Source organism: Mauremys mutica, chromosome 5 (genome assembly GCF_020497125.1).
Source record: "Mauremys mutica isolate MM-2020 ecotype Southern chromosome 5, ASM2049712v1, whole genome shotgun sequence".
Taxonomy (NCBI): domain Eukaryota; kingdom Metazoa; phylum Chordata; order Testudines; family Geoemydidae; genus Mauremys; species Mauremys mutica.
Window position 1 is genome coordinate 72,910,475 of NC_059076.1, and position 25,616 is coordinate 72,936,090.

The 25,616-nt window shown below is 39.2% G+C and overlaps 1 protein-coding gene across 6 annotated transcripts in view; it reads left to right on the plus strand.

Moving 5' to 3' along the window:
• The window catches only part of PALLD (palladin, cytoskeletal associated protein), a 328,370-nt gene that overhangs the window by 152,862 nt on the left and 149,892 nt on the right, over nt 1-25,616 (plus strand). For all 6 annotated transcript variants that reach the window (XM_045017800.1, XM_045017801.1, XM_045017802.1 and 3 more), the window contains 2 exons: nt 1,524-1,643; nt 3,502-3,847. In XM_045017800.1, the coding sequence (XP_044873735.1) occupies nt 1,524-1,643; nt 3,502-3,847 (466 nt within the window). The remainder of the gene's footprint in view (nt 1-1,523; nt 1,644-3,501; nt 3,848-25,616) is intronic.

Below are 25,616 nucleotides of genomic sequence, written 5' to 3' on the forward strand. Positions count from 1 at the left end.
TATCGAGCAGAACCCATCATCAGCATGGACACATGTCCCCTGGAATGGTGTTTGAAGCATGAAGGGACGTATGAATCTTTAGTGCATCTGGAAGATAAATATCTTGTGACGCTGGCTACAACAGTGCCATGAGAACGCCTGTTCTCACTTTCAGTTAACATTGTAAACAAGAAGCAGGCAGCATTATCTCCTGCAAATGTAAACAAACTTGATTGTCTGAGTGATTGGCTGAACAAGAAGTAGGACTGAGTGGACTTGCAGGCTCTAACGTTTTACATTGTTTTATTTTTCAATGCAGGTTTTTTTGGTGCATAATTCTACATTTGTAAGTTTAGCTTTCACGATAAAGAGATTGCACTACAGTTACTTGTATTTGATGAATTGAAAAATACTATTTTTTTGTTTTTTTACAGTGCAAATACTTGTAATAAAAGATAAATATAAAGTGAGCACTGGACACTTTGAATTCTGTGTTGTAATTGAAATCAGTATACTTGAAAATGTAGAAAACATCCAAAATAGTTAAATGGTATTCTATTATTGTTTAACTGTGCGATTAATCGTGATTAATTTTTAATCGCTTGACAGCCCTAAGAATTATCAATATAGTGTATCACCCTTTTATTTATAGCTCACTATATTGTGTACAGTTACAATAGGAGATAAAATAGGGTGACTTTTTGGGAGAAACTGAAAATATAGCTCAATTAATCAAAAACATTACCATTACAGTGAATAAAGGGGTGAAAATAAGGAGACTTTATCCATAGTAAAATAACCACTGCAGCTAAGCTCAAATAGAGACTTAAACAGTCCCAAACTTAAGGTAAATTTGGACTTTGATGCAAGCTTTCCAACTTTGGCCCTGCTGAAGTTAGGCAGTACAGGGCCAAATTTTGGTCTCATTGATGTTGATGGCAAATCTCCTTTTGACTTCAGTAGGACCAGATCTTAACTATGGTATGCTTGTTAAGGGTCATCAGAGATGCACAAGTGTATGGGGAAAAAATCAGGGAGCAATAGAAGGAGCTAAATATTCAAGCCAAACTGATTTTTTCAAATGAGAGAGACTATTTTTTTAATGTCATCTTGGGTTTTTAAAAGTTGTATCTGTTTTATAGTGGTTTGTTCTAGGCCAAAGAATTTTGCTGTTTCTTATATTTTTATAAATGCAAGATTTTGGAGGTGTGGTGGGGGGGGCGTATTGTAATCTGCAAGCAAAAAGGTTTAGATATGACTTGAATTAAAGAATAGAAGCTGTGTTTGCATATGGAAACCGGATAGTTAGATTATTTACATATGCAAAGGCAATTTTTGGACAAAAATCAGCTTTTGTGTACACAGATTTATAGAGCTATCTGTTCAGGATGTACAACCATTTTTTAAAACAATATACTTTGAGTGATTAGCGGTTGACCCTTAGCCATCTGTCTCATAATGCGCTGAGATATTTAAATGCACAACTCCATGTACAACATCTTACATAGCTGATCATTGGTTTGTTCCTCTCTATTCATTTCTAGAAGAGATATGTACATTAGTAATTGCAGAGACTTTTCCTGAAGATGCAGGAACCTTCACATGCACAGCAACAAATGAATATGGGTCAGTGGCAAGTAGTGCACAACTTACCGTCTGCTCAGGTATGTGTCAAAAGGACAGAAGAACTGTATATTGCTATTCTTAACTAGTCTAACGTATATGACATTTGGGAGTTATCTGGCCACTTCCTTTGTAGAAAATAGTTGCTGCAAGACAGAGATTTTGTTTAGGCAACTTCTTGCTGCATCTCCTGTTCAATCTGTGTGTGAGTCTTCCAGCACTGACTGATTACGTTCTGAGTCTGAAAGCTGTCCTTAATGGAGATGAAGGAAGGCTATTGCATTTATCCTCGAAAGACATTTTAAAAAGAGCCATACGGACTCCTACATAAATCTTTTCCAGAAATCCAGCTGCTAATAGAGAGGGTCAAGTACTATCAAGCAGCTGCAGCTGAATCAGAGTTGCCTCTTCCTGCAGCAGTGCAGACAGACATGTGAACACTCTTTTAAAGTGCTTACTGAGCCTAAAAAATCACGGGGGGATAAAATACACAAAAAGATGTTATTTAAGCAGCCAAAGTGTTAATGAAAGGGATGATTATAAAGCAATACGAACATGGAAAAGTAACATCACAAGGGAATTATGAAGAAAATATCAAGTAGAAATGGGATTGAATAAATAGAACCCTAAAGAATAAATAGCTGGAGTAAAATGTGTGAAAGCCAGAAGTCAAACCAGTCAAAAGGCTGTTATTTGTTTAGGTTAGATATTAGGAAAAGCTTTCTAACTATAAGGGTAGTTAAATTCTGGAATAGGGCTCCAAGGGAGGCAGTGGAATCCCCATCACTGGAGGTTTTTAAGAACAGGTTAGATAAATATCTGTCAGGGATTACTTGGTTCTGCCTCGGCACAGGGGGCTCAACTGGATGACCTCTCATCATTTCTATGATTCAGTGATTTATGTTCATTAGAATGTGCCCATCACTGGTTCTTAATACAAGAAATAAAAAAAAAATTAAGGAACTTAAACTTAAGTCTATTGAAAAGTTCTCAGTACTAAAACCAGCAACCCACAGAAATGAATCCAATCCATATGATCTTTACTACCCCTCTGTTAGAGCACACTTCTTAGTGGGTCATGTAGGGAATTTTCTTGCAACTAAGTCAAATGACTGAGATGCTAGGAAACCTCAGTTCTATTTCCAGCTCTGTCACTGTGTGTCCAGTGTGATCTTGGGCTAGTCACCCACATTTTTGAGGCTAACGTGTCTCATCCATAAAGTGGGGAAAATATCTACCTAGTTGATGGATGAAGCTATATTACAAAGTGTGTTGCCATACTCAGATGGAACACACGATGAGAGTGCCAACATTTTAGTCTTAGTTTCTTAATAATAATTTTTATTTATGCAAGATAGGTTTAGAAAAATAATGTAACCAAGTTTAGACAGATTCCTTAACATCAGAACTCTGAGGCTAGATGGCAGCAGAAGCAAAAAGAAAATAGATGAAATTAAGCTGACAAAAATGAAAATAAAATCCTTATGTTTTATGTAAAATTTAAAACAGAAATGCAGGCAATTAAGTTTTGGAGTATACTAACCACCCACATGTATGTTGTTGAATATGTGTAGTGAATGCTAACAAAATTCCAGTGCAGGCAATTCATTCAGGTGGCTGTCCTTGAATAACTGTAAATCATTCATTCTTAACTAGCAACTATTCCACCTGCATCATGGGTAGTTAGGAAATGAATAGTCAGTAGCATATCTAATTTGGTGTGAATAATTGTGAGAGCGTCAGAAAGAATATCCAGCTGGCGTAGCAATGATATATAACAAAAGTGAAGTGATCTCACCATTAATGAACTAAAAGCACACTGTGCATATGTGTTGAAGTATCTGTTATGTAGTTTGAATATGACTTGTTGGACAGGGATTATCTTCCTTTTTGTTTTAGCCAACTCTGAAAGCTCTAGCCATGAGCTGTCAACAAGAGAATCCAACAGTGATGATTTCCAACATTTCCCACCTCCCCCTCCAGTTCTTGAGATTAGTTCTCTTGAGCTTCCTCCAAAGAAGCATACAGAGAGCCAACAGGTGAACAACACAGAATTTAGACCCAACATAGCTGCCGTTCAGTTTCAGCTCAACTCTGCTGAGAAGAAAACCAATGGCATCTATCCCAGTCATGAAGCAAATGGAGTGATTAACAGCAAAGCTAGTAGTGATAAGTCTGCCCCAGCTCCAGCTGTCCTGCTTTCACCCACAAAGGAACCACCACCAGTCCTTGCCAAACCAAAGCTGTGAGTATTTCTACATGGTTTTTATTCTTCCTTTCTAAATTGCTGGCTGTTGAAAGCAAACCTTCTACCCTAGAACCATTGTGTGTTTAGACAAATAATGGCCAGAACTGTGACTATACCTTGATTAATGTGTCTTTCTCATTGATATGGATTAAATCCCAAGCAGCTGAGTACAAGAAAATCCATGGAGTTCATTTTAAAATTATGCCAAATGAAAGGATATTAAAACTTTTGTTATTCTTGGTATATTACGTTAAAGCTGCAAAAAAAAGAAATTCAGGTTAATGGCTGGTTTATTCAATCACTTCTACCTAATTATACCTAAACTCAGGGAAAAATTTTATTGACTTCAGTAGAAATCAGTGAGTTTTCTAGCGTAAGTACTGCAGGGCTTGTTCTAAAGTCAAAATTTTTTCCAATTGTGTGTCTGTTTTCATCAACCATGCAAAGCTTGTGTCTCCCGGGTGCTGTGTTTCATAGGTTTTTGTCTACAATGGGTATGGTGACTTGTGAATTTACAGCTGGCCAAAACCAAAAGAACTGTTCTGATCAATGGCCTGTAACAAGGTACTAACAAGGAGAAGTAACACATTGAGAATCATTGGTAGAATCAAGTGAGTGATATTTGGTTTCTGCTTGTGTTCAATAGTCTTTAAAAACAATAAATTTGTATTTAACTATAAAAATGATATAGCTAAAAAGAAGTAGCAATGATGTGGTTCAATGGTTTATGAATGCAGAGAAGACTTACTGCTCTAATGAAATATTGATAACATTATTTGTAGTGGCTTGTCCAAAATAATGTGTGTTAACTGTATTCAGGTGACTGTAAATAAGAGAAACTTAAGCACTAGTGATTAGCAGGCTACAACAGCTGTTCTTACCTTCATGAAGTTTAAAATCCTTCAGTATTTAGTTAATGGTCAGAACTATTGCTGGTATATTAAAAACATAACCTTCCTAATTATTTTCTGCATGTCTCTGAAAAGCAGACAAAACAGTTTTGTAGTCATTAAAAGGAAGATGAGTGGCTTAGACACAAGTTTTTAGAATGACATCATGATTCTTTTTTGAGCCAGAATTTCATCACACAGTTCAGGTGCAGAAGAACTTGGCTTTTTGTTTCTACAGTTACACACTAATTGGTGTGGATGTGTTTGTGGGTATGTATCTGGAGGAGGGAAGGCTATACTGAAATTCAGAAGATGACATGTTCTAGCTGCAAACTCTAACTGAATATTCAAATTATGGTATCAATACAAAATTCAGGAATTTAAAGTCATTATAAGAAAAACTTTTGTTAAATCTAAAATTTTTGTAAGCCTACTAAAATAAAGCCTTCATCTTGTGACATATGTTCTCAGCATACATCTCTTCATATGTTTAAAGTATAGTTTGCATTGTTCTAGTTTCCCTTCCTTTGTAAGTGGCAGGATCCACTGAGGGCAGAGACAAACATTAGAAGCAATCTGTCCTAGCCGAAATGAAATGTGAAAAAGTAAGAGCAGACTTGAGCTGCTCCCTCACACCTTCTCATGCTCAAACCCAGAACATGCTAAAGTGTCCCAGGCTTAAACATCCTGTTTAAACCCAAGACCCTACCAGGCTTTTGTTATTCCAATGCCTACAGTCCAGAGCAGGCTACTGCAAGAAGAAACCACCCAGCCTAGCCATCAGAGGTTAGGCCTTCTGAATCCAGCCCTCTTTTCCACAAGAGGTAGATTAATGTCTCATTTGTGGAGGAAAAAGTATTACCCTTAACTTTGGATTCGTGCCATCCCCCAATACTTAGTTCCCCTCATCAGGAATAGAACTTCTTCTGCCACTGCCAGGTGCCTAAAGTTGTGACCCTGTGAAACAAACATCAAGTCAGTGAACCATGACACCATGCATACTGTGCAAATAGGCCGTACCTGTGAAAGAGGAAACCAGCACAGTTGCTTTAAAGTCCAAGTGTGTTTGTGCAATGTGAATGTGTGCTGTTGTTTTTAAACCCTGGGGTGAGATGCTGTGCTGTACTAAGAGAGGAGCACAGATCTTGCAACGTAGGGGGAGAGGAGGGGCTAAAGTGGCTGTAAGCCACCTTTACACCCTGCTGATTCTGCCCTGCACTGGGGGCCAGAGTGGTCCCCAGCATAACTTAGACAGCATTGGGGAGCTGCCTATGGTGGCAGTGAACCCTAGAATCTGTGCAGCACTATATTCTGCAGCTCCAATCTTCATGCCCCTACCATCTGGGCTCCTACACCAGGATTTGCAAAAGGGTCCACCAAAAACAGCCTGCAGCTGGCTGCATTGCTTTCGGCACAGGGAGAATTCTCCACCAGTCAGATTCAGGGCTTTTAGAGCACTTTACATCCCTCCAGCACCTTTACCCAGCATACAAGGGTCAGAGTGGGAGTGAGAATGTACCCACACAAACAGATAACACACTACATTAGCGTGATGTACAACATGCAACCACACACAAACAGAGAAGAATGAGGCAATAGAAGTCAGCATGCAATAACCCAAAAGAAAAGGGGAGAGAGGTGGTATTTTCATGGCCAGGGAAGGGGAGCACTGCAGGAAGAGGCCTATTTCCAGCTGGTGCCACCTTTTACAAGCAGTACTCGGCCACCTCCTGGACAATTGTTGCACTACTTATAGATATTGGGATTGATCTATCATAGCCCCCATACAAAGAGGGCTACAACTGGTCTCCAGGAGCTGTGACATTGCCCAAAGGGATTTGGCCCACTCTCTTGGCCCTTGCTCTGCTCACTAAAGATTAATATTTCCTGAGGTACTGGGCTCTCCTGTGCATTTATGCACCCATCCCTCTTCACCTCAATTAAATAGAGGTAGACCATAAATAAAATCCAGACTACCAAAAACCTGTGTCTAATCAGTAACCTCACACTGAAAATTATGGTTTAATTGTTCAGATCTGAAATAATTGTATCCAAATGACTGTTTTGGGCAGACTATGCATTTTTTGTTATCAGCATTCAACATCAGTGCCACTGGAGAGGAACTAACCACCACAGGAATACAAGAAATACAGGTGATTAGTAGAGAGCAGTGAGGAAAAACAGTTTCCCAGAATTATAGCTTTTCCCCCTTACATTCATGTCCATTTCTCCAGTCCAGATGAGCTGATCTCACCCTGTCTTATATCCTGGGCTTGTGGCACTATAGTAAAATAATTCTACAAAACTGTTACCCAACAGCTAACATGATTATTTCATTTTCCAGTGCCGTTGGATTTATAGTATTCACAAGCAAAAATCTCACATTCTCTGAAGCCCAATATATATTTCCAGAAAAAGAAATGTTATGATGGAAATGAGGTTGGGAGTATGTATTAACAATGCAAGAATAACCAACTCATTACAAGGATGTTGTAATTATCCCAAAACCAAATGTTACAAACTCAGGAAATTCAGACTTAAAAGAAATCCAAACAAGATTTTTAAAAAAATGCGCTCTTAAGAGAGACAAGGTGGCTGAAGTAATAGCTTTTATTGGATCAACTTCTGTTGGTGAGAGAAACAAGCAACTCTTGGTTGGAAGTTGGTCCAATAAAAGCTATTACCTCACTCACCTTGTCTCTCTAATATCCTGGGACCAACATGGGTACAACAACACTATTAAGGCACTGACATTAAAAGACACTTTTTTTTTCTCCTTCATGACATCACTACAGGACACAGTTAAGGTATCTTAACTGTGCATTTCTTACCTTAATATGTTTGGATTTCTTTTAAGTGTAACCTTTACTCTGAATTTCCTGGGTTTGTAACTCTCAGGTTTGGGATAATTACAGAATCCTTGTAATGTTTTTTTTATTCTTATGTTACTGACACATACTCTCAACATCACCACCACCTTAATGCAGGTTTTTGTTTGTGTGGGGGCTTTTTGGCAGGGAATTTCCTTAATGTGTTTAAATTTATTGAAAATGGCATACACTAGCACTAAATAAGAAACCCAAAGAGTATGCTACCCTGCAATATTTTTAACATCTTGATATGTAGTATTAATCTTAAATTGTTGTTTTTTTATTATTTCACTTTTGAGAAATGATTCATCAGTACAATAAACTAACCAGAGTAAACCAAGCCAGTTGATTTAGGTTTACATTTGCTTTGCGTCACCAGGGAAGCCCAAAGCAGCCGAAGTGTACTGGTGAATCTGGCCCTTAATTTGCAATTGACTTATGGGTTTCATGATCTATATTAGTGAGACTGGCGCTATGTTAAAGGGGAGGTAGGAGTGAGCTCAGTCCCTGAGTCAACATGGATTCACCAATGGCAAGTCATGCCTGACCAACCTGATTGCCTTCTATGATGAGATAACTGGCTCTGTGGATATGGGGAAAGCGATGGATGTGATGTATCTTGACTTTAGCAAAGCTTTTGATACAGTCCCCCACGGTATTCTTGCCAGCAAGTTAAAGAACTATGGATTAGATGAATGGACTATAAGGTGGATAGAAAGCTGGCTAGATTGTCGGGCTCAACGGGTAGTGACCAACAGCTCAATGTCTAGTTGGCAGCTGGTATCAAGCGGAGTGCCCCAGGGATTTGTCCTGGGACCAGTTTTGTTCAAGACCTTCATTAATGATCTGGATGATGGGATGAATTGCACCTTCAGCAAGTTCGCAGATGACACTAAGCTGGGGGGAGAGGTAGATATGCTGGAGGGTAGGGATAGGGTCCAGAGTGACCTAGACCAGGGGTAGGCAACCTATGGCACGGGTGCCGAAGGCAGCACATGAGCTGATTTTCAGTGGCACTCACACTGCCCAGGTCCTGACCACCAGTCCAGGGGGCTCTGCATTTTAATTTAATTTTAATGAAGCTTCTTAAACATTTTAAAAACCTTATTTACTTTACATACAACAATAGTTTAGTTATATATTATAGACTTATCGAAAGAGACCTTCTAAAAACGTTAAAATGTATTACTGGCACACAAAACCTTAAATTAGAGTGAATAAATGAAATCTCGGCACACCACTTCCGAAAGGTTGCCAACCCCTGACCTAGACAAACTGGAGGATTGGGCCAAAAGAAATCTGATGAGGTTCAACAAGGACAAGTGCAGAGTCCTGCACTTACGAAGGAAGAATCCCATGCACCGCTACAGGCTGGGGACTGACTGGCTAAGCAGCAGTCCTGCAGAAAAGGACCTGGGGATTACAGTGGTCAAGAAGCTGGATATGAGTCAGCAGTGTGCCCTTGTTGCCAAGAAGGCCAACAGCATATTGGGCTGCATTAGTAGCAGTATTGCCAGCGGATCAAGGGAAATGACTATTCTCCTCTATTTGGCACTGGTGAGGCCAGACCTGGAGTATTGTGTCCAGTTTTGGTCCCCCTCTACAGAAGGGATGTGGACAAATTGGAGAGAGTCCTGCAGAGGGCAACGAAAATAACTAGGAGGCTGGGGCACATGACTGATGAGAGGCTGAGGGAACTGGGCTTGTTTAGTCTGCAGAAGAGAAGAGTGAGGGGGGGATTTGATAGAAGCCTTCAACTACCTGAAGGGGGGTTCCAAAGAGGATGGAGCTAGGCTGTGATCTCAGTAGTGGCAGATGACAGAACAAGAAGCAATGGTCTCAAGTTGCAGTGGGGAAGGTCTAGGCTGGATATTAGGAAACATTATTTCACTAGGAGGGTGGTGAAGCACTGGAATGGGTTACCTAGGGAGGTGATGGAATCTCCATCCTTAGAGGTTTTTAAGGCCTGGCTTGACAAAGCTCTGACTGGGATGATTTAGTTGGTGTAAGTCCTGCGTTGAACAGGGGATTGGACTAGATGACCTCCTGAGGTCTCTTCCAACCCTAATATTCTATGATTCTAAGTGTCTGCGCTATTCTGTTAGGCTCATTTGGGATGAAGAAAAGACTGACACAGATGTTAAATTTCCTAAAGAACCCATTTTTTTAATTAAACTTAACTCATAAAGGATTTACTTGTAAATTCTCAGGCAAACCATTATTACTCTGTACTCAGAGGAAGCACTGTAAGTTTGGGAAAGATACATTGCATTTTTCGTAGAAAGCAGTGAGGCTGAATCCCTGCTTTAGGTTCAAAACAGAGCTCATTAACTATGGACATGTGACCAGTTCTCTATAATTTCCATATGAAAAGATTCATATAAGTGTATAATACTAACTTATCCAAGCTGAGTCCAAAGCAAGAGTTGTCATGCCAAAGAGAGTTACTGTAGGTGTCTTCTGTATAGAAAAGTGTTTTAAACACTGCTACAACATGCTTGCTTTCATTGTAATTGATTCTAAGAAATGTAAACCTAAAGCGTGATGATGATAGCAGTTGCATCAGTCTGGTGTCAAGTGTATTCAGAATAGAGCTTAATGCGATAAAATATACATCACCTATTAGTTGCTGCTAAGAAAAATCACAGTGCAGGATAAGTTTCACACCTGGGATGTTGCAGAAGCTATTACTAAACACAGGTCATATTCTATCCTGTAGAATAGAAGAAGTTAGATCAGAGAGATGGTAGTGCCCACTGCAACGGTCCCAAACTTTTTAGATTGCTGCCCCCTTTGCCCCTGTCTACACACACACACTCTCACACACACACACACACAGGTCTGGGAGCAGGGCCATGGCCAAGGGCCAGGGCCAAAACAGGACTGGGGCCATGAGTAGGGCCATGGGGCTGGGACCGCGGCTACAAGCAGGGCCAGAGCCATGGCTGGGCTGGAAGCCAGGGTCCAAGGCTGGGGGCAGAGCCAAAGCAGAGCTGCGGGCAGAGCAAGGCTGGGTGGTGCTCCCTCCCTGCCCCTCGTGGAGGCTGGCCTGAGCCCTGCCGTGCCACCCAGAACATTCCTCTGTGCCACCCCAAGGGGGGTCATGTCCCACAGGTTGGGGACCACTGGCCTAGTGATTCTAATCTCTGACACACCCACTGATTCTGTAACTTTGGGAAATTTGTTTACATCAGTATTTCAGCATTGATTTGTGAAAAATTGTCATTCAAATTAATATTTTCCTCACAAGATATATTAATAAGCCATTTTGTCATATGTTTGTACAGTACCTAGCAAATGGGACAAGGGCCCTTATTTTTATGATACATATATCTGAATGATTCTTAACTATTACAAAGATGTCAGTCTCAGATCTCTTGTATGATATTGTTTGAAACAAATCCATGTCCTTGAAGCGAGTTCTATATGTGGCAATCTATGTACTTAGTACATAGTTTACTCATTTAAGATTTATTTGGTGAGGCAGAAAGTGGGAGAAGTGGTGGCTTTTTCTTGAGCAGAAAATACCAAAATCATATTTTTCTTTAAATTAAACTGTATGCTATACAGTGTTTTGATTCAAACTATTAATAGTTTGAAAGCCAATAAAGACAGCAAAGTACACATAGCAAATAGGATACTGGCTAGTATGTTCTGTTTTGGTAAAGCATGAAATACTTTGAGGTTATATGGTCTCAGTATGTAACCCAGGTCATATATTCCACTGCACTGGACAGGAGTCAAATTTTGTAAACATATATGTAATATTTGTTCAGTAGCAGGTGGACCATGGGGACAAAGACATGACATTTTTATGGTGAAAATACTAAATCCTTTTAATTACATGAAAATGATGATCATGATAAACAGAAAACATTACATACAAAAAATAATGTTCTATCCCAGTCTGCTTGTTTGTCTCATCCATCTGTTATGTCTTACCTTTTTAGACTGCAATCTCGTTGGAGCAGGGACTCTTTGACTATATGTTACTATCTAAACACAATGGGGCTCTGACCCGATTTACTTACAGTGCTACTTCAATATAATGTTCAATAACAAGAGTAATGATCCAAAACTTGAGGGGGGTTCAAATGAAATGGAAAACAATTTGAATACTAACCTGATCACTTGATCTGTTTACAATACAAATTCCTTTCAATTAAATATCTTTTACTGATTAACATAAATGTTTTGGTTTTGCCTTTCCTCTTCTCTCCCTTCCACATTAATGGTAATTTTTAACAAAACTAGAGACACAAAGTATGCTGCAGTACTTGATTAAGTATGTAGAATTTCTGTTACTTGGGTTACTAATCAACATACAGCAGTTGTATAAGTACGGAATACTTAACTGATTATATTCAGCTAACAGAACTATTAAGAAAATGATTGATTGTCAAAGGTCATTTTAAAGTGTTGAACTAAAATAATGATTCTTGAGAGTTTTGTACCAGGAGATTTAACCTTGATCGATGGCACACTTGCAGTAGGCATGCAACTGATGAGAGTTAACTTATATTAGCTGACTTTATCAGTGACATTGGTCACCATGAAAAGCCGTGTTAGCATCTCACTGTCAAAAGGGGTAATTGTGATATGTAATAAAGGTAATAATTGGAGATATACCAATCTCCTAGAACTGGAAGGGACCTTGAAAGGTCATTGAGTCCAGCCCCCTGCCTTCACTAGCAGGACCAATTTTTTGCTCCAGATCCCTAAGTGGCCTCCTCAAGGATTGAACTCATAATGCTGGGTTTAGCAGGCCAATGCTCAAACCACTGAGCTATCCCTCCTCCTGCCTATGTAATGCATGTTCACATAAGTGTCTGAAAATTCATACCTACTTATTGGGGTCCATATTTTGCTATGAAGGTATGTTAATATTTTGTACAGAAAAATAGATATTGGAACAAGGTGCTGAATATGTTGGGATATTTTATCATCATATGGAAAAAATGATTCAAGCTTGTGCATTATCCATTCAGGTCACTGGGTCTTGAAAGTTCTAAAGTCTGTTAGCTGTACAAAGACGTCTCTTATCTAGAGAATCACCAGATAACTTTAGGCTCCTTCTTTCTTGTAGGTTCCCATAACTTTGTTGGGATAATTTGATGACTTGGAGAAGTATATATAAAAGCTAAATAATTTTAATGAAGTTCCATATTATTTCAGCATAATGGTAGTATGGTGGGACAGGTTCCTACTCCAGTCAGGAATAAGTTAAAGAGCTCCTCTGGGCACAGTCAGCTCTATCCCAGTATACCTGGGAGGTCTGTCAAACCTGGAGAGGGGCAGCTCCTCAAAAAGGAGGATACAAGCCCAGCTCAGAGTGGTACTCAGAGATAACCAGAGCTCCAAAGCTGTTCGCTAGAAGAACAGCTGAAGAGCTTCTGCCATTTGGAACCTCGGAAGAAGTTGAGAGACTTTTTTTACTTTGTTTTTCCCTTTTTGTTTAGAACTGTGGGCACTCAGCCTGGGTCCTTTGGACTCCAGGAGATTCGGGGATCAGACCCCTTCTACAGAGACTACTGACCTCTTACCTTGTGGGGAACTGCTGGATAAACCCAGACTGTTTTGTGACCACAATGTTATTTGGTTTGCCCTTACCATTTTTGGAGAGCTTTATGCCTAGAAGGGAGGTTGCCACCTATCTAAGACTTATGGCCAGAGATGACCACAGTCCACTTGCTAAATTGGCTCTACAGCAGGGATTGGCAACCTTTCGGAAGTGGTGTGCCGAGTCTTCATTTATTCACTCTAATTTAAGGTTTCGTGTGCCAGTAATACATTTTAATGTTTTTAGAAGGTCTCTTTCGATAAGTCTATAATATATAACTAAACCATTGTTGTATGTAAAGTAAATAAGGTTTTTAAAATGTTTAAGAAGCTTCATTTAAAATTAAATTAAAACGCAGAGCCCTCCGGACTGGTGGCCAGGACCCAAGTAGTGTGAGTGCTACTGAAAATCAGCTCACGTGCCACAGGTTGCCTACCCCGGCTCTACAGCAATGCCTACAGCCAGAGAAGTATGGTCTGTGATGAGAGGGGCACCCATCCTCCCTCGATGGGGCACTGTAGAAGTACAACCTATGACAGTCAGTCATTTTAGTTCAGCTATACTCGCCTTGAAAAGATAAGAGGTCTTCTGAAACTGTTCCATTTTATCTCAGAAATGGCCTTAATCCTGATTCGTTTTAGTCTCTCCATTCTGTAGCAATGCCAGATGTGGACAGATGGATCTGATACTGCATATTGAGGACTTATTTCATCATATTCGTTTAAAATCAATCCTTAGTTTTTAATCTCTGTCAACAAGACGCATAAAACCATAACTATTATCACAGCTCTCTCAATGGTTTCTTTCACATTCTCTCAAACAACTTAAACTTTCAATTGTTAGTCTGAAATTCTATTCAGGCTTTTATGAATAGTGCAGCTATGTAGTGACTTTAATTATCCACTCATTATTGAAGAATAACATAACCCCGAAAGTAGTAGTGATAGTACTGAGAGATTTCCTCTTACCTGTCCCCCCATAAAGTGTTACTATTCTTAAGGTTACTGAACTTTAAACCTTTTTAAATCTGCAACTGCAGAAGTCTATATAATTTTTAGAACAATGGCTATATACAAATATAAAGGGCTAAGGTTAAATGTAGGCAAAAACTGTATATCTAAGGCTTTGGTTTCTCTTTTGGCAATGAATGTTGTTTATGTTCTGACCTTTAATAGATAGAAGTAACTGTACATCCTGCTTATAGAAGAGCTAATTGGTAATCTGACAAGAAATGTCAAACATCCATATCCATTATCTGTCATAAAACATACATGTGCAGTGTACTTAGCATATGATTCTGAAATTTCAGTGGGTTGTATACTTTGAATTTATGGAAGTTGACTTCTAGTGTTCCTTTAGTCCATGATACCCAACTTCCTGATTCACTTCCATCAAAATATTCACAGAAAAAGACATCAGATTTATTTTGTATTAAACACTGAAAACTTTTAGTGTAATACAAGATGGGGAGGGGTGAGAGAAGAAAAATGGAGGAAGTTGCTCATCTTGAATATAGTTAGGCATAGTATGGGTTACTGTACAGCAGAGTAGCGATTTCTCCCTTAACTCTCAATGCCCCAACAAATATTCATTGGGGAGCCAAGCCTGTAAAGTGCCAAAAACCCTCATTAATTTCAATGAGTGGCAAAGACGCCCAGCACCGTGCAGGATCAGGGTCAAAGATCACCAACTACAATATTATACTAGACCATATACATACACTGAGAGTCAAAGCCCTTTTTTCCCCTCTTTTTTTTTTATTTTTTTTGGGGGGGGGTTAGTGACACTATACTGAAGCACAGAGACAGTACAGCTCTTCAATACAAAACATTTCCTGAGAGAAGATTGTGTATATGCCTCTACATCTATTTCTATTTAGTACCCTTTCCTTCTGCAGCATTGACTTGGGTCCTGACATTGTGAGCTGCTGAGTTTCCTAAATTCCTATTGAAATCCATAGGATTTTGTTGGTTCTCAGCACATCTCAGGATTGACTTTTTGACATTAATAACAGATTTCCTTAATATGTAAGGGACAAAAATGCTTCTACATAAAGGGTTTAATAGCATTGCAAACTTCCAAGTATTTACATAGATTGCAATATATTTCATACCACTAGATTTGTCATAGTATTGTTCTGTTCCCAACTCTCCATAATCACACAACATGCATGTCATTAAGACTATACAGGCTTATCACTATTTTTGGAGAGATGAGGGAGTTATGTTTCCCAGCTGTCTCTGGCCCCAAAACAAGAAATAAATATCCTGCTATGGCATGAGAGACGAACCTTTTGGGCTTGTTTTGGGAGCAGCAGGGAGTGTGGATATATGAGACGGCCCAGCTGCTGAAGTTTTGGAGCAGGAGCTGCCATTCTGGGCCTCTCTGCAGTTCATAGATTCATATATTTTAAGACCGGAAAGGACCATTGTGATCATCTGATCCGACCTCCCATATAACACAGGCCAGAGAACTTCCCGAAAATAATTCGTTTTTGAACTAAAGCCTGTCTCTTAGACAAACCTAGAATCTTGATTTAAAAATTGTCAGTGATGGAGACTCCACTGAGAGCCTTGGTAAATTGTTCCAATGGTTAATTACTCTTACTGTTAAAAATGTATGCCTTGTTTTCAGTCTGACTTTGTTTAGCTTCAACTTCCAGCTGTAGGATCTTTTATATCTTTTTCTGCTAGATTGAAGAATTCATTATCAAATATTCATTCCCCATGTAGAAATTAATAAACTATTATCAAGTCACCTCTTTACCTTCCCTTTGTTAAGCAGAACAGATTGATCTCCTTGCATATCTCTCTCTCTCGCTGTGAGACATGTTTTTTAATCCTTTAATCGTTCTTGTGACTCTTCCCCGAACCCTCTCCAGTTTATCAACATCCTTCCTGAACTGTGGACACCAGAACTGGAGACAGTATTTCAGTAGCAGTCACACCAGTGCCAAAGACAGAGGTAATATAACCACCCTATTTCTCTGTTTCTGCATCCAATGATCACATTCACTCTTTTGGCCTCAGTGTTGCATCTTGTGTCTTTTGTATAGAGTACACAGCAGATAGGTAGGCCACTTCTGACAGAACCTTATTTTTAAATGAAAAATGGATCAAAAAATTCCTAAGAATGAAAGGCTAATCAAACTAAACTTAAATTTAAGAGGCCAAGACAGAAACTGACCAACCCTCCAAGCATATGATGAACTATCATGCCAAAACAGATACCAATTATATTCAGCAAAGCCACATCTAACAGCAGCAAAAGTATGCTCCTAAACTTGACACTTATTCCTAATTTTGCTAGTTATGATCCGTGTGTAGTAAAATGTGCTGACTTTCAGTGGAAGGGGCAGGGAAAGAAAAAGGAAATAATATAAGATGAATTGACAGTTTTTAACAAATCAAATCCACAAATACCAAATGGGGAATAACTGGCTACTACAGAAAAAGATCTGGAGGTTATAGTGAATTGCTATTGCAAAAAAAATAAAATAAAGCAAATATCATTCTGGAATGTATTAACAGGAGTTTAATATATAAGACATGGAGTTAATTGTTCTGTTCCACTCAGCATTGTGAATAAATTTCATTAGAATTTAGACCTTTTTGCTACTTGTGAATTGTTTGCAAACACTATATTTTTATAAACTTATTTACAGTTTGTCTTCAAGAAGTTTCTTGAGTAGTGGCTGAATTCGTATCAGTGAGGTTCATCAAGAGTGTCATTTCTTCCTAGAAGTATCATCTGAGTCTTCTCCTGGTTAAGGTTCAGTCAAGCTAGCATTCCTCCAAGCCCCTGAACCATCTAGATATTGGCGCAGTCAGGCAACTTTCTTAGCTAGGTCAGTTAAGATGGAGACAGAACTGTGTTTCATAAGCGTACTATTGGCACCATAGCCCACTTCTCTTCACTAACCTTCCTATAAGCCTCCGATGGATGTCAAACAGTAGAGGTTACATGCTGGAACCCTGTGGCATGCCACAGGAGAACACCTTAGGAACCAATGAGCCATTACTACCCTCTGGCTCTCTCAGAAAGGAAGAGTGCTATTTGTACTCAGTATTGGTTGATATTATTATTGTTTTTTATTTATTTCATTATAGGTTTTATATGTTTAAGCTTGTATAAGCACCTAGAGTCTTGGATAATAAGAACTTTTAAAACTAACTTTAAATAATTAAAATAAATTGCATTGTCTTTTACTGTAAGTATCTATTGTATGCTCTATTGTATAATGTATACTATATGGTAAAAATAGATAATCTGAAATCCACTGATTTTATTTTTTGCATGTGTACTCTCTTCAGAATCACTATGCCTGTTGAGTGTCTCATGTCTCTGTCTAACAAAACTTATTGGGAAAGTTCAGCGTATTGCAAAAATAGAAAATATCAGATAAGCCAACCTGCAGTTCACCCCACCCATGCGTCTTCCAGCATAGCTCTGCAAATTTAGGGGTCAAATTTGGTCAGGAGGAATTTCTAGGCAGGACACTGTAGTCTATGAAGTTTTAATCAGAACCTTGCATAATAATAAAACTTCTGTTTTGTTTTTCCCTGAGATACCCCAGTATCCTGTTTTTATTGAAGCCAGATAATGGGCTGATACCTTCCAGGCTTTTTCCACAGTCATTATAGTATAAGACTTGTTTCCATTTACGTAGTCCCTAGTTTGGTTCATTGCCCACAGACTTATCATTCATTATCTTTCACATTTCTCTACATTATACTGTATTGTCCATTTTCTGTCCCATATTATGGAATGTTTTATAGTGTTTAAAACAAGCATTTGGGAGTTGAGTGTGCTCAGTTCTATTTCTGGCTCTTTACTTGCTATGTAACTCTGGGCAACATATATCTCTGTACTTCATTTTTCTCACTGTAGAATGGGTACAATAGCTATTTGATAGACGTGCCAGAGTTTAAATAATTGTGAGTTTTTTAGTCACTGAGTAAAAATGGAGACCCTGATTCTACTAACCTTAATCATGCTGAGTAGTCTCTCTACCAGTCGTGTTGATATCAATGGTACTATTCATGGAGTAAGGAACTGTAGAGATTCTGCTGTTAAAGGCTGCTCTAGGCATAAACAAGTTAGGCAGCTGCCTAAGGCGGCAGATTTCAGGACCGCCATCTGGTTCCTTCCATGGGCAGCAGGGGATGAGGCTGTTGGCTGGGGCTAAGAGGAGCAGGAAGCAGCCCCCAGCTAGCCTGCTGGGGAAGCATTCCCACCTCCTCTCCAAGGGCTCAAAGAAGCAGGAAGCATACCTCTGCTAGGGAAACTCCCTTGCCTATGGGGCAAGGGGTGCCTGGGTCCCATTGTGGTTGAGCTGAGCAGCTCCAAACAAAGGGATGAGGGAGCGCAGGGGTCCCAGAGGAGACTGGGAATGAGTTGGGAGGGTCGGAGTGGGGGGAAGGGGTCCCTGCTGCAAATTTCTGAGAGAGTAGGAATGGCGCAGCACATGGAAGTTTTGCTTTGGATGGCAGCTTGGCTTGAGCAGCCTCTGCCTGCTGCCTCATTACTAGATACTTTCCCCGCAGCCCAGCTGAGCTGGAGGGACATGATCTGGTGGAGAGCACTGTATTACACAGTTTAGTACTTAGCCAATAGAGGGCTCCATAATCTAGAGTACTGGAAAAAGAACATCAGGAAATCAGAGAGAACTAGGAAAGAATCAGAGACTCTGAGGGAGCAGTAGAGCTGTCAAAACCTCTCAATTTCTGGTTCATGAGAAATTTTGGCTTTCAAAATTTGGTTTTGTTTCATTCTCATCAATTTCACACAGCAGCTGCTCTGGAGCAGCTTCCCCCTGTGGGCAGCCCTAGAGCTTAGGACCTCAGGGCTTCCAGACTCTTGGGGAGTTGCCTCGTTTGGGAATCTGGAAGCCTTGGGACAGTCTGCATTGCAGGGCTGCCATGGAGCCACAAGCCATAGGATTGCTTCCAGGCTCCCAACTCCATGGCACTGTGCCTCGAAGCCTGGAGAAACCCCAGGACTTCTAAGCTTCCTGCTGCAGAGCTGGGAGCTAAGCTCCAGTATGAGTTGAGGCTTCCAGGCCATTTGCCAGGGAGAAAGGAGTCTGGAAGTCCTGAGACCCCCGGTCTCCAGCTGAAGGTCAGTATCATTATCCCCATTTTACAGTTGGAGAAACTGAGGAACAGAGAAGAGTAGTGATGTGACTAAGTCACTCAGCAAACAAGTGGCAAAGCCAGGAATAGAACCCAGGTTTCCTACATGCTAGTGTAGTGCTGTATCCATTAGGCCACACTATATTGCCTGTATAGCAAAATAAAGCAGACAAGCATAATGCTGAGCATATATGATCAAGAACACAATAAATAAACCATGATACAGCATCCATTAAAGAAATCTGTTCCCTTATTCCTTCTCCAGTTGTCCACTATCACTCTTCCTGGAGCCAATTCTTTTACCAGTATCTCTCTTGCCTCTTTCTCTAATTTGGTTTTCATACATGCCCATCACTTGTGACATTGGAGCTCCTTGTTTGTCTGCTAGGAATTTATTTAAGGAAACTTTGTCTTTTTAGTAGAAATAGACTCCAAAACCAACATTCACAACTTTTCTCCTCAGATTTTTCCTTTGTTTCTGTTCTGGCTTTTTTAGACATTTTCCTAGCCACCCTCCCTGCTATTACGCATTGTTTATATTTCTTTAAAAAATAACTTTTCTCATTGCTTACAGTACTCTTTACATCCTTATTCAAGCAACACAGGGTGGGCCATGTTGTGTTTTACTTGCTTAGATTTTGCTGGGATTAGTCAAATTTCATCCACTGATGGATTTTTAATACTTTACACATCTCTGTTGTAGTTCTCATATAGTACAGAAATACAGTTGGTCTGTCTATTTTACATTCCCTCAGCTTTTCTTTTGCAATTAACTTAATAAATATACTTATAATGAATGAATGCACAGTATTATAGGAGAGTTCTGGAACGTGTTACAGAAGCATTTTTGGAGTATTAAATTACCCATTATACTTACCAAAGACCTTTTCAGAGCATTGTATTATTCATTTATAAGAGCTTACTGGGAGAGAGGAGGTGCCAGGAGGACACAGAGGCAACTAATGCAGTAAATGAATTTAATGAAAATAATATGCCTTTTTTCCAAACTTCTTTATAAGTATGCAATTTTAAAGTATGGAGATATTTAGTTTTTCCTTGTGCCCCATATAGTTTTCTCTAGTCATTCTCCTGGATAGTGATAACTTTTATATTTTGTGCCGTGACTGAGTTCTCATCCAATCCATCTATGTACATAGAGCAGGCTTATAAAATTCTATTCACTCAGTTCCCTCGGGCTGGTAACTTGTTTGTGTTTCTGGAGGTTGTTTTAGGGGAGGGGAGTTTGGTGGAGGAGGGGGACGTAAAATATAGATACATTATTGATTAGTAATAATTATAACTTGCTTGTTCTTATACTTGTATTTAGGATTATTATTGTGATTATTACATTAGTATGTCTAATACAGAATACAGTTGTCCATGGCCATTTTACCTTCCACCAGCCCTACCTTTCGTTTTCTTTTCATTATTTTAAATACATTTATAATCTCTTTGATTCATTCCCAGTGAAAACTCTGGGCACCACTCTTCCTTCATCTACTTACTGCTTTCCCCCTCACTCCCTTCCACCTCTCTCTGCGGGCAGGTCTACACTACGGGGGAAAATCGATATAAGATACGCAACTTCAGCTACGTGAATAACGTAGCTGAAGTCGAAGTATCTTATATCGAATTACCTACCGTCCTCACGGCGCGGGATCGATGTCCGCGGCTCCCCATGTCGACTCTGCTACCGCCGTTCGGGTTGGTGGAGTTACGGAGTGGACAGGAGCGCGTTCGGGGATCAATATATCGCGTCTAGATGAGACGCGATATATCGATCCCCGAGAAATCGATTGCTACCCGCCGATACGGCGGGTAGTGAAGACGTAGCCTGCATTTACTCATTATTGCCTTTTCCAACCGTCCCCGCCCCAGTGCTTCCAACTTTCATTCTGAGACTCATACAGTTGGTTCTCTTCCTCTGTTGTCATTCATTCTTGAATCTGCAGCCTGCCTCTTGTCAACGGCAAGCCACATATGCTCATTCATGTCCTGCTTAGCTGATTTGGAATTAGGGTAACCAGATGTCCTGATTTTATAGGGACAGTCCTGATATTTGGGGCTTTTTCTTATATAGGCTCCTATTACCCCTCACCCCCGTTCCGATTTTTCACACTTGCTGCCTGGTCACCCTATTTGGAATACACATCTTAAATCATGGAGTTGACATTGGAATTTGGTTACAGTTCTGATTTTCCCTCTCTGAACTCATTTCCATCTCTTCACAGACAACAATAATCTACACACACACTCATATTAACTGCTAAAAGTATTAGAGTGCTCTCAGCTGTTCAGAGGTTTCACAAGCACATTGCTTGACAATTAATGGATAGGAAAAATGCTGCACCCCTGCTAGCAGCAAGTGAATTTGGGAAAACTTGCTTAATAAAGCTAATCCTGCAGGGTCTACTTCCATTGAAAGATGAGGGCACTTAGTACCTTGCAAGAGACATTCAGCACCAAGCAGGATTAGGCCAGTAGTAAATACATTTATTATAAAAAAAAGAAAAATGCACCAGACCTGTGGGCCTGGTTCCCATGTTACTTTTAGAGAAAAAAGCGTCTATACATCATTCTGGAGCTCAGAAAGGCCAAAATAAATCAAATATTTAAATAGGGTTTGTTTTGAAGTTACTTGTTCACTTACCTCAAACTGTGTTCTCCAACACTCTGATGCAAGCAGGACTTATGTGGGTAAATCTTGAGAAAAATCAAACACTCTGAAACAGTAGTATGGGAGATTTCTTATGTCGAGTTCTAAATGTATGGCTTTACAATTTTTATTGATTGATTATTTTTTTAATGATATGCTGAGAGAACAAAAACAGCCTCACTTTCTTTCCCCTACATAACTCCGAGCTTAGTGGATCCCACTTCTACCCTTTATATTAAGTACTTTCAGTAACACAGTATTGTAACAATCTCTGCTATATTAAAGGACATCTTTGGCCTACATTCTTGGCAAAACCAAAGACATCTCTGGAAGACAAACTTTTTTCAATACATTTTGTTTTGGGTTTTGCAACTGGTGAGAGAGTAAAACCTGCAAAAAATAGGCAGTGGAGCTCCTTGGGTTTTTTTTTTGTTGTTGTTTTTTTTTGAAGTAGTTACTTTGAACCTTCCCTCATGCACACTAAAACCGCAGGAAATGAGACTGGAAGTGGATAAATTTTCTGGTTAACTGAGAGAGGAGAAAAAAACTATAGACACCACAAAGAACCCTTTTACAGTAAGTGTTTGTTTGGTTTTTTTTTAAACTCTATTTTCTCTGGACCTCACGTGCTCTTTATTTATGATAATTATTTCAGTGGACATGGTCACAGACCCAGGGTTTATTGGCTAATACTTGGAACAATAATTAAAAGTACTTGTTGGAGGTTCAGGCACCAGAGAGAAAGGAAAGGGGTGAGAGGGAGTGCTATCAGATCTGCCTTGCACTGACTGAAAAATAATGATGTGCAGAATGAGATCACATAACAGTTATTTAATTCTAAATGTTTTCTTGCATCCCTCATAATTAGCACTTTTTATATTTACTGTTGCTTTGGTGGTGCAAATCTATCAGTAAAATACAGCTTGAAAACTTTAGTGCAAGGAAAAGATAGCTAACAAGAAGAAGAAAAGGAAAGACTGTTTGCAAATGCCTGACAGTATATTCAAGATCCCCTTTGGTTTGTTACATTCTACAATTAAGAGTCCCGGTTTGTATATTGTATTGAGTGGCTATCCCATTGTGAGTTTCATACAACTGATGTAAATCATCCCATTGTAACAACTCATTAATTAAGTGCAAAGGACAATAGCGGCAACTGAAAATGAGCTTAAGAAAATGGGCTGAATGCCATTAAAATTTGTTTAACATTTTCAGTTACATCTGTTTTCAATCTTGTGGTATGCTTTAATTAACATCAGTATTACAGAATTGTACAAATCAGTTTGCAGAAAATGATATCTTGAAGGAAGTGACCTTTGTTTAATATAAAAAAGTGTAATGTGGGTTTGATTAACTTTACCCTAGATTGTTTGGTTTCATGTCAATTTCAGTGTTCAGCTCCCATGATTGTTCACTTCAACAAAGCCAAATCAAGCTCCAGATGGCAGTTTATTCTGATGTGTTGTAGCTGTTGACATATTTCTTGAAGACCAAAAATGGAAGAAATACCAACTATAGTAGTGAGAATCTAGAAAAAACAAATACTTTTGTTTAAACTTACTGCATGAAAAGTAGCTTTTTTGGCTTATGAGCAAGTCAGAAAGTCAAATTACTAGAAATTGTTCCTTCCTATGTGCCTTTTTAAAAGATGTTTGTTAAAAATAGTTGTCTTCTAACAGTCTTAGTTTGAAAAATATTTTAAAATAAGTGGATTATGAGGTAGCTCTTTTGCTTCTCTGTTCTGCCTTATTGGAACCTTTTCAAACAGATGAATCTCTTGAGCAATGGACGACCATTTGGGGAAAGGAAAGTCTGGAGAAATTGTGTTGATAATTAGCTCTACTTTATTTTCCATATCAGTGAGGCACATGTATACATAGCATTAAATTGCAGTGAAGGAAATTCATTTCATTTCATTGTTGCATCCTAGCAGAAGAACTAGCCAGAGTTGAGACTTTTCATTTGTGTATAAAAGCCCTTCAACAAGCCATTGGTTGTGTTTCTCTCAGGAAGTCTAAATACAATAATTGCATACAGCATCAGGACTGTTTTGTGTTAATTCTGCTGGTATATGGAAGAATTCACTTTCTCGTGAGGCCCTGAAACTTTCATAGTAGAGTCCAAGAAATAGTGGCAGTTTATTTTCCATTTTAAATGAAATAGTGTTGTAGGTCCTTAAGGATCACCTCCTCTTGCTCATAATTTCTGGCTTACAGTCCAGCCACAGTTTTCAATTTTCCATTTTATGGAAATCAAATGTTTGGGTGTTACTCAACATGTGTAAAATGGACACGCATTTTTAAATTCCCAGGGCATAGGATTTAGATTAGGAATTGCTAAACCACTAACAGATATTTTTAAGAACCATCATATTGTGATTAACATTAATACATTAAAAAGACATGATGTAGAGAAATTAAAACAAGCAGATGCACTAATGGAAACTCTTAAAAAAATCAAAAATAAAACAAAATTAAGAATTGCCCCTGAAAGGAAATGACATAGTTGGAACTAATTTCAAAGTGTGTCATATTTCTGGCAGAAACCACTAAGAAAGTGCTTTTAAAAATCTAACAATTAATGGAAATACATTTTCAAACACAGTCAGTCACTGTTAAGCAACCATGAATATGTGATCAGTTTAAATTCATCCCTATTAAAATGGAAAAACAATTTTAAACGAACATTGCCAGGGTTAGGTACTTGGTCCATCAAATGCCTCCTCCTTTGTGGTAGTGGCTTTGCAATTCCTAATCTTAAAAGAGATAATTTTATGGTCAGCAACAGAAGCTGCTGATCTTTCAGGATGCATGTCCCACTGTCCCTCACAGAGACCCACTCAAGTCAATAGAGTTTGGATAAGTGCATGGGTTTACCCATGCAGTTCTGTGTGCAGGACTGGAGCTAATTCCTTATGCACCACCACAAATATGCCCCAATAATTGTGATGTCATTGGATGCAAAACAGGAGTCATAATCTGGTTGCAAACAAACCAGCTATTTCATATGACTGGTATAACCAATGGGCAGCTATTACACAAATAGTGGGCTGAAGATAACTTGTGAATGAAGCAGTGTTGGCTTTAATTAATATGTTAAAACTTTGTTTTGAGACAAGATGAGTGAGGGAATATCTTTTATTGAACCAGTAACAGATATTACCTCACCCATTTGTCTCTCTACTACACTGGGACCAACATGGCTACAACATTGCATAAAACTTTGTTCTGATATGCTTAGCCCTGTGCAAATTCTGCATACAAGTAAAGAATTTAGGAAAGATTGCAAAACCAGCTTTGCTGATTATTATCCTGATCCTGCACTGAGCTATCAAATAATCACTGGAATTCGGACACTGTTTCAGTAGGTTACTTTCTTTAGCTTCTCTTAATTATCTTTTGTTTATTCTGTGTGGCCACGAGTCTGAAAGGAAAGACTGGTTTATAATCTGATGTTTGCACTGTGCTTGGCAAAGATTAACAACAGACAGCACTCGGGAGGTAACACATCTGTGTCTGTCACATGAACTTCTCACTTAGGCTTTGGCTACACTTGCATTTCAAAGCGCTGCCGCGGCAGCGCTGCCGCGGCAGCGCTTTGAAGCGCTAAGTGTAATCAAAGCACCAGCGCTGGGAGAAAACTCTCCCAGCGCTGTC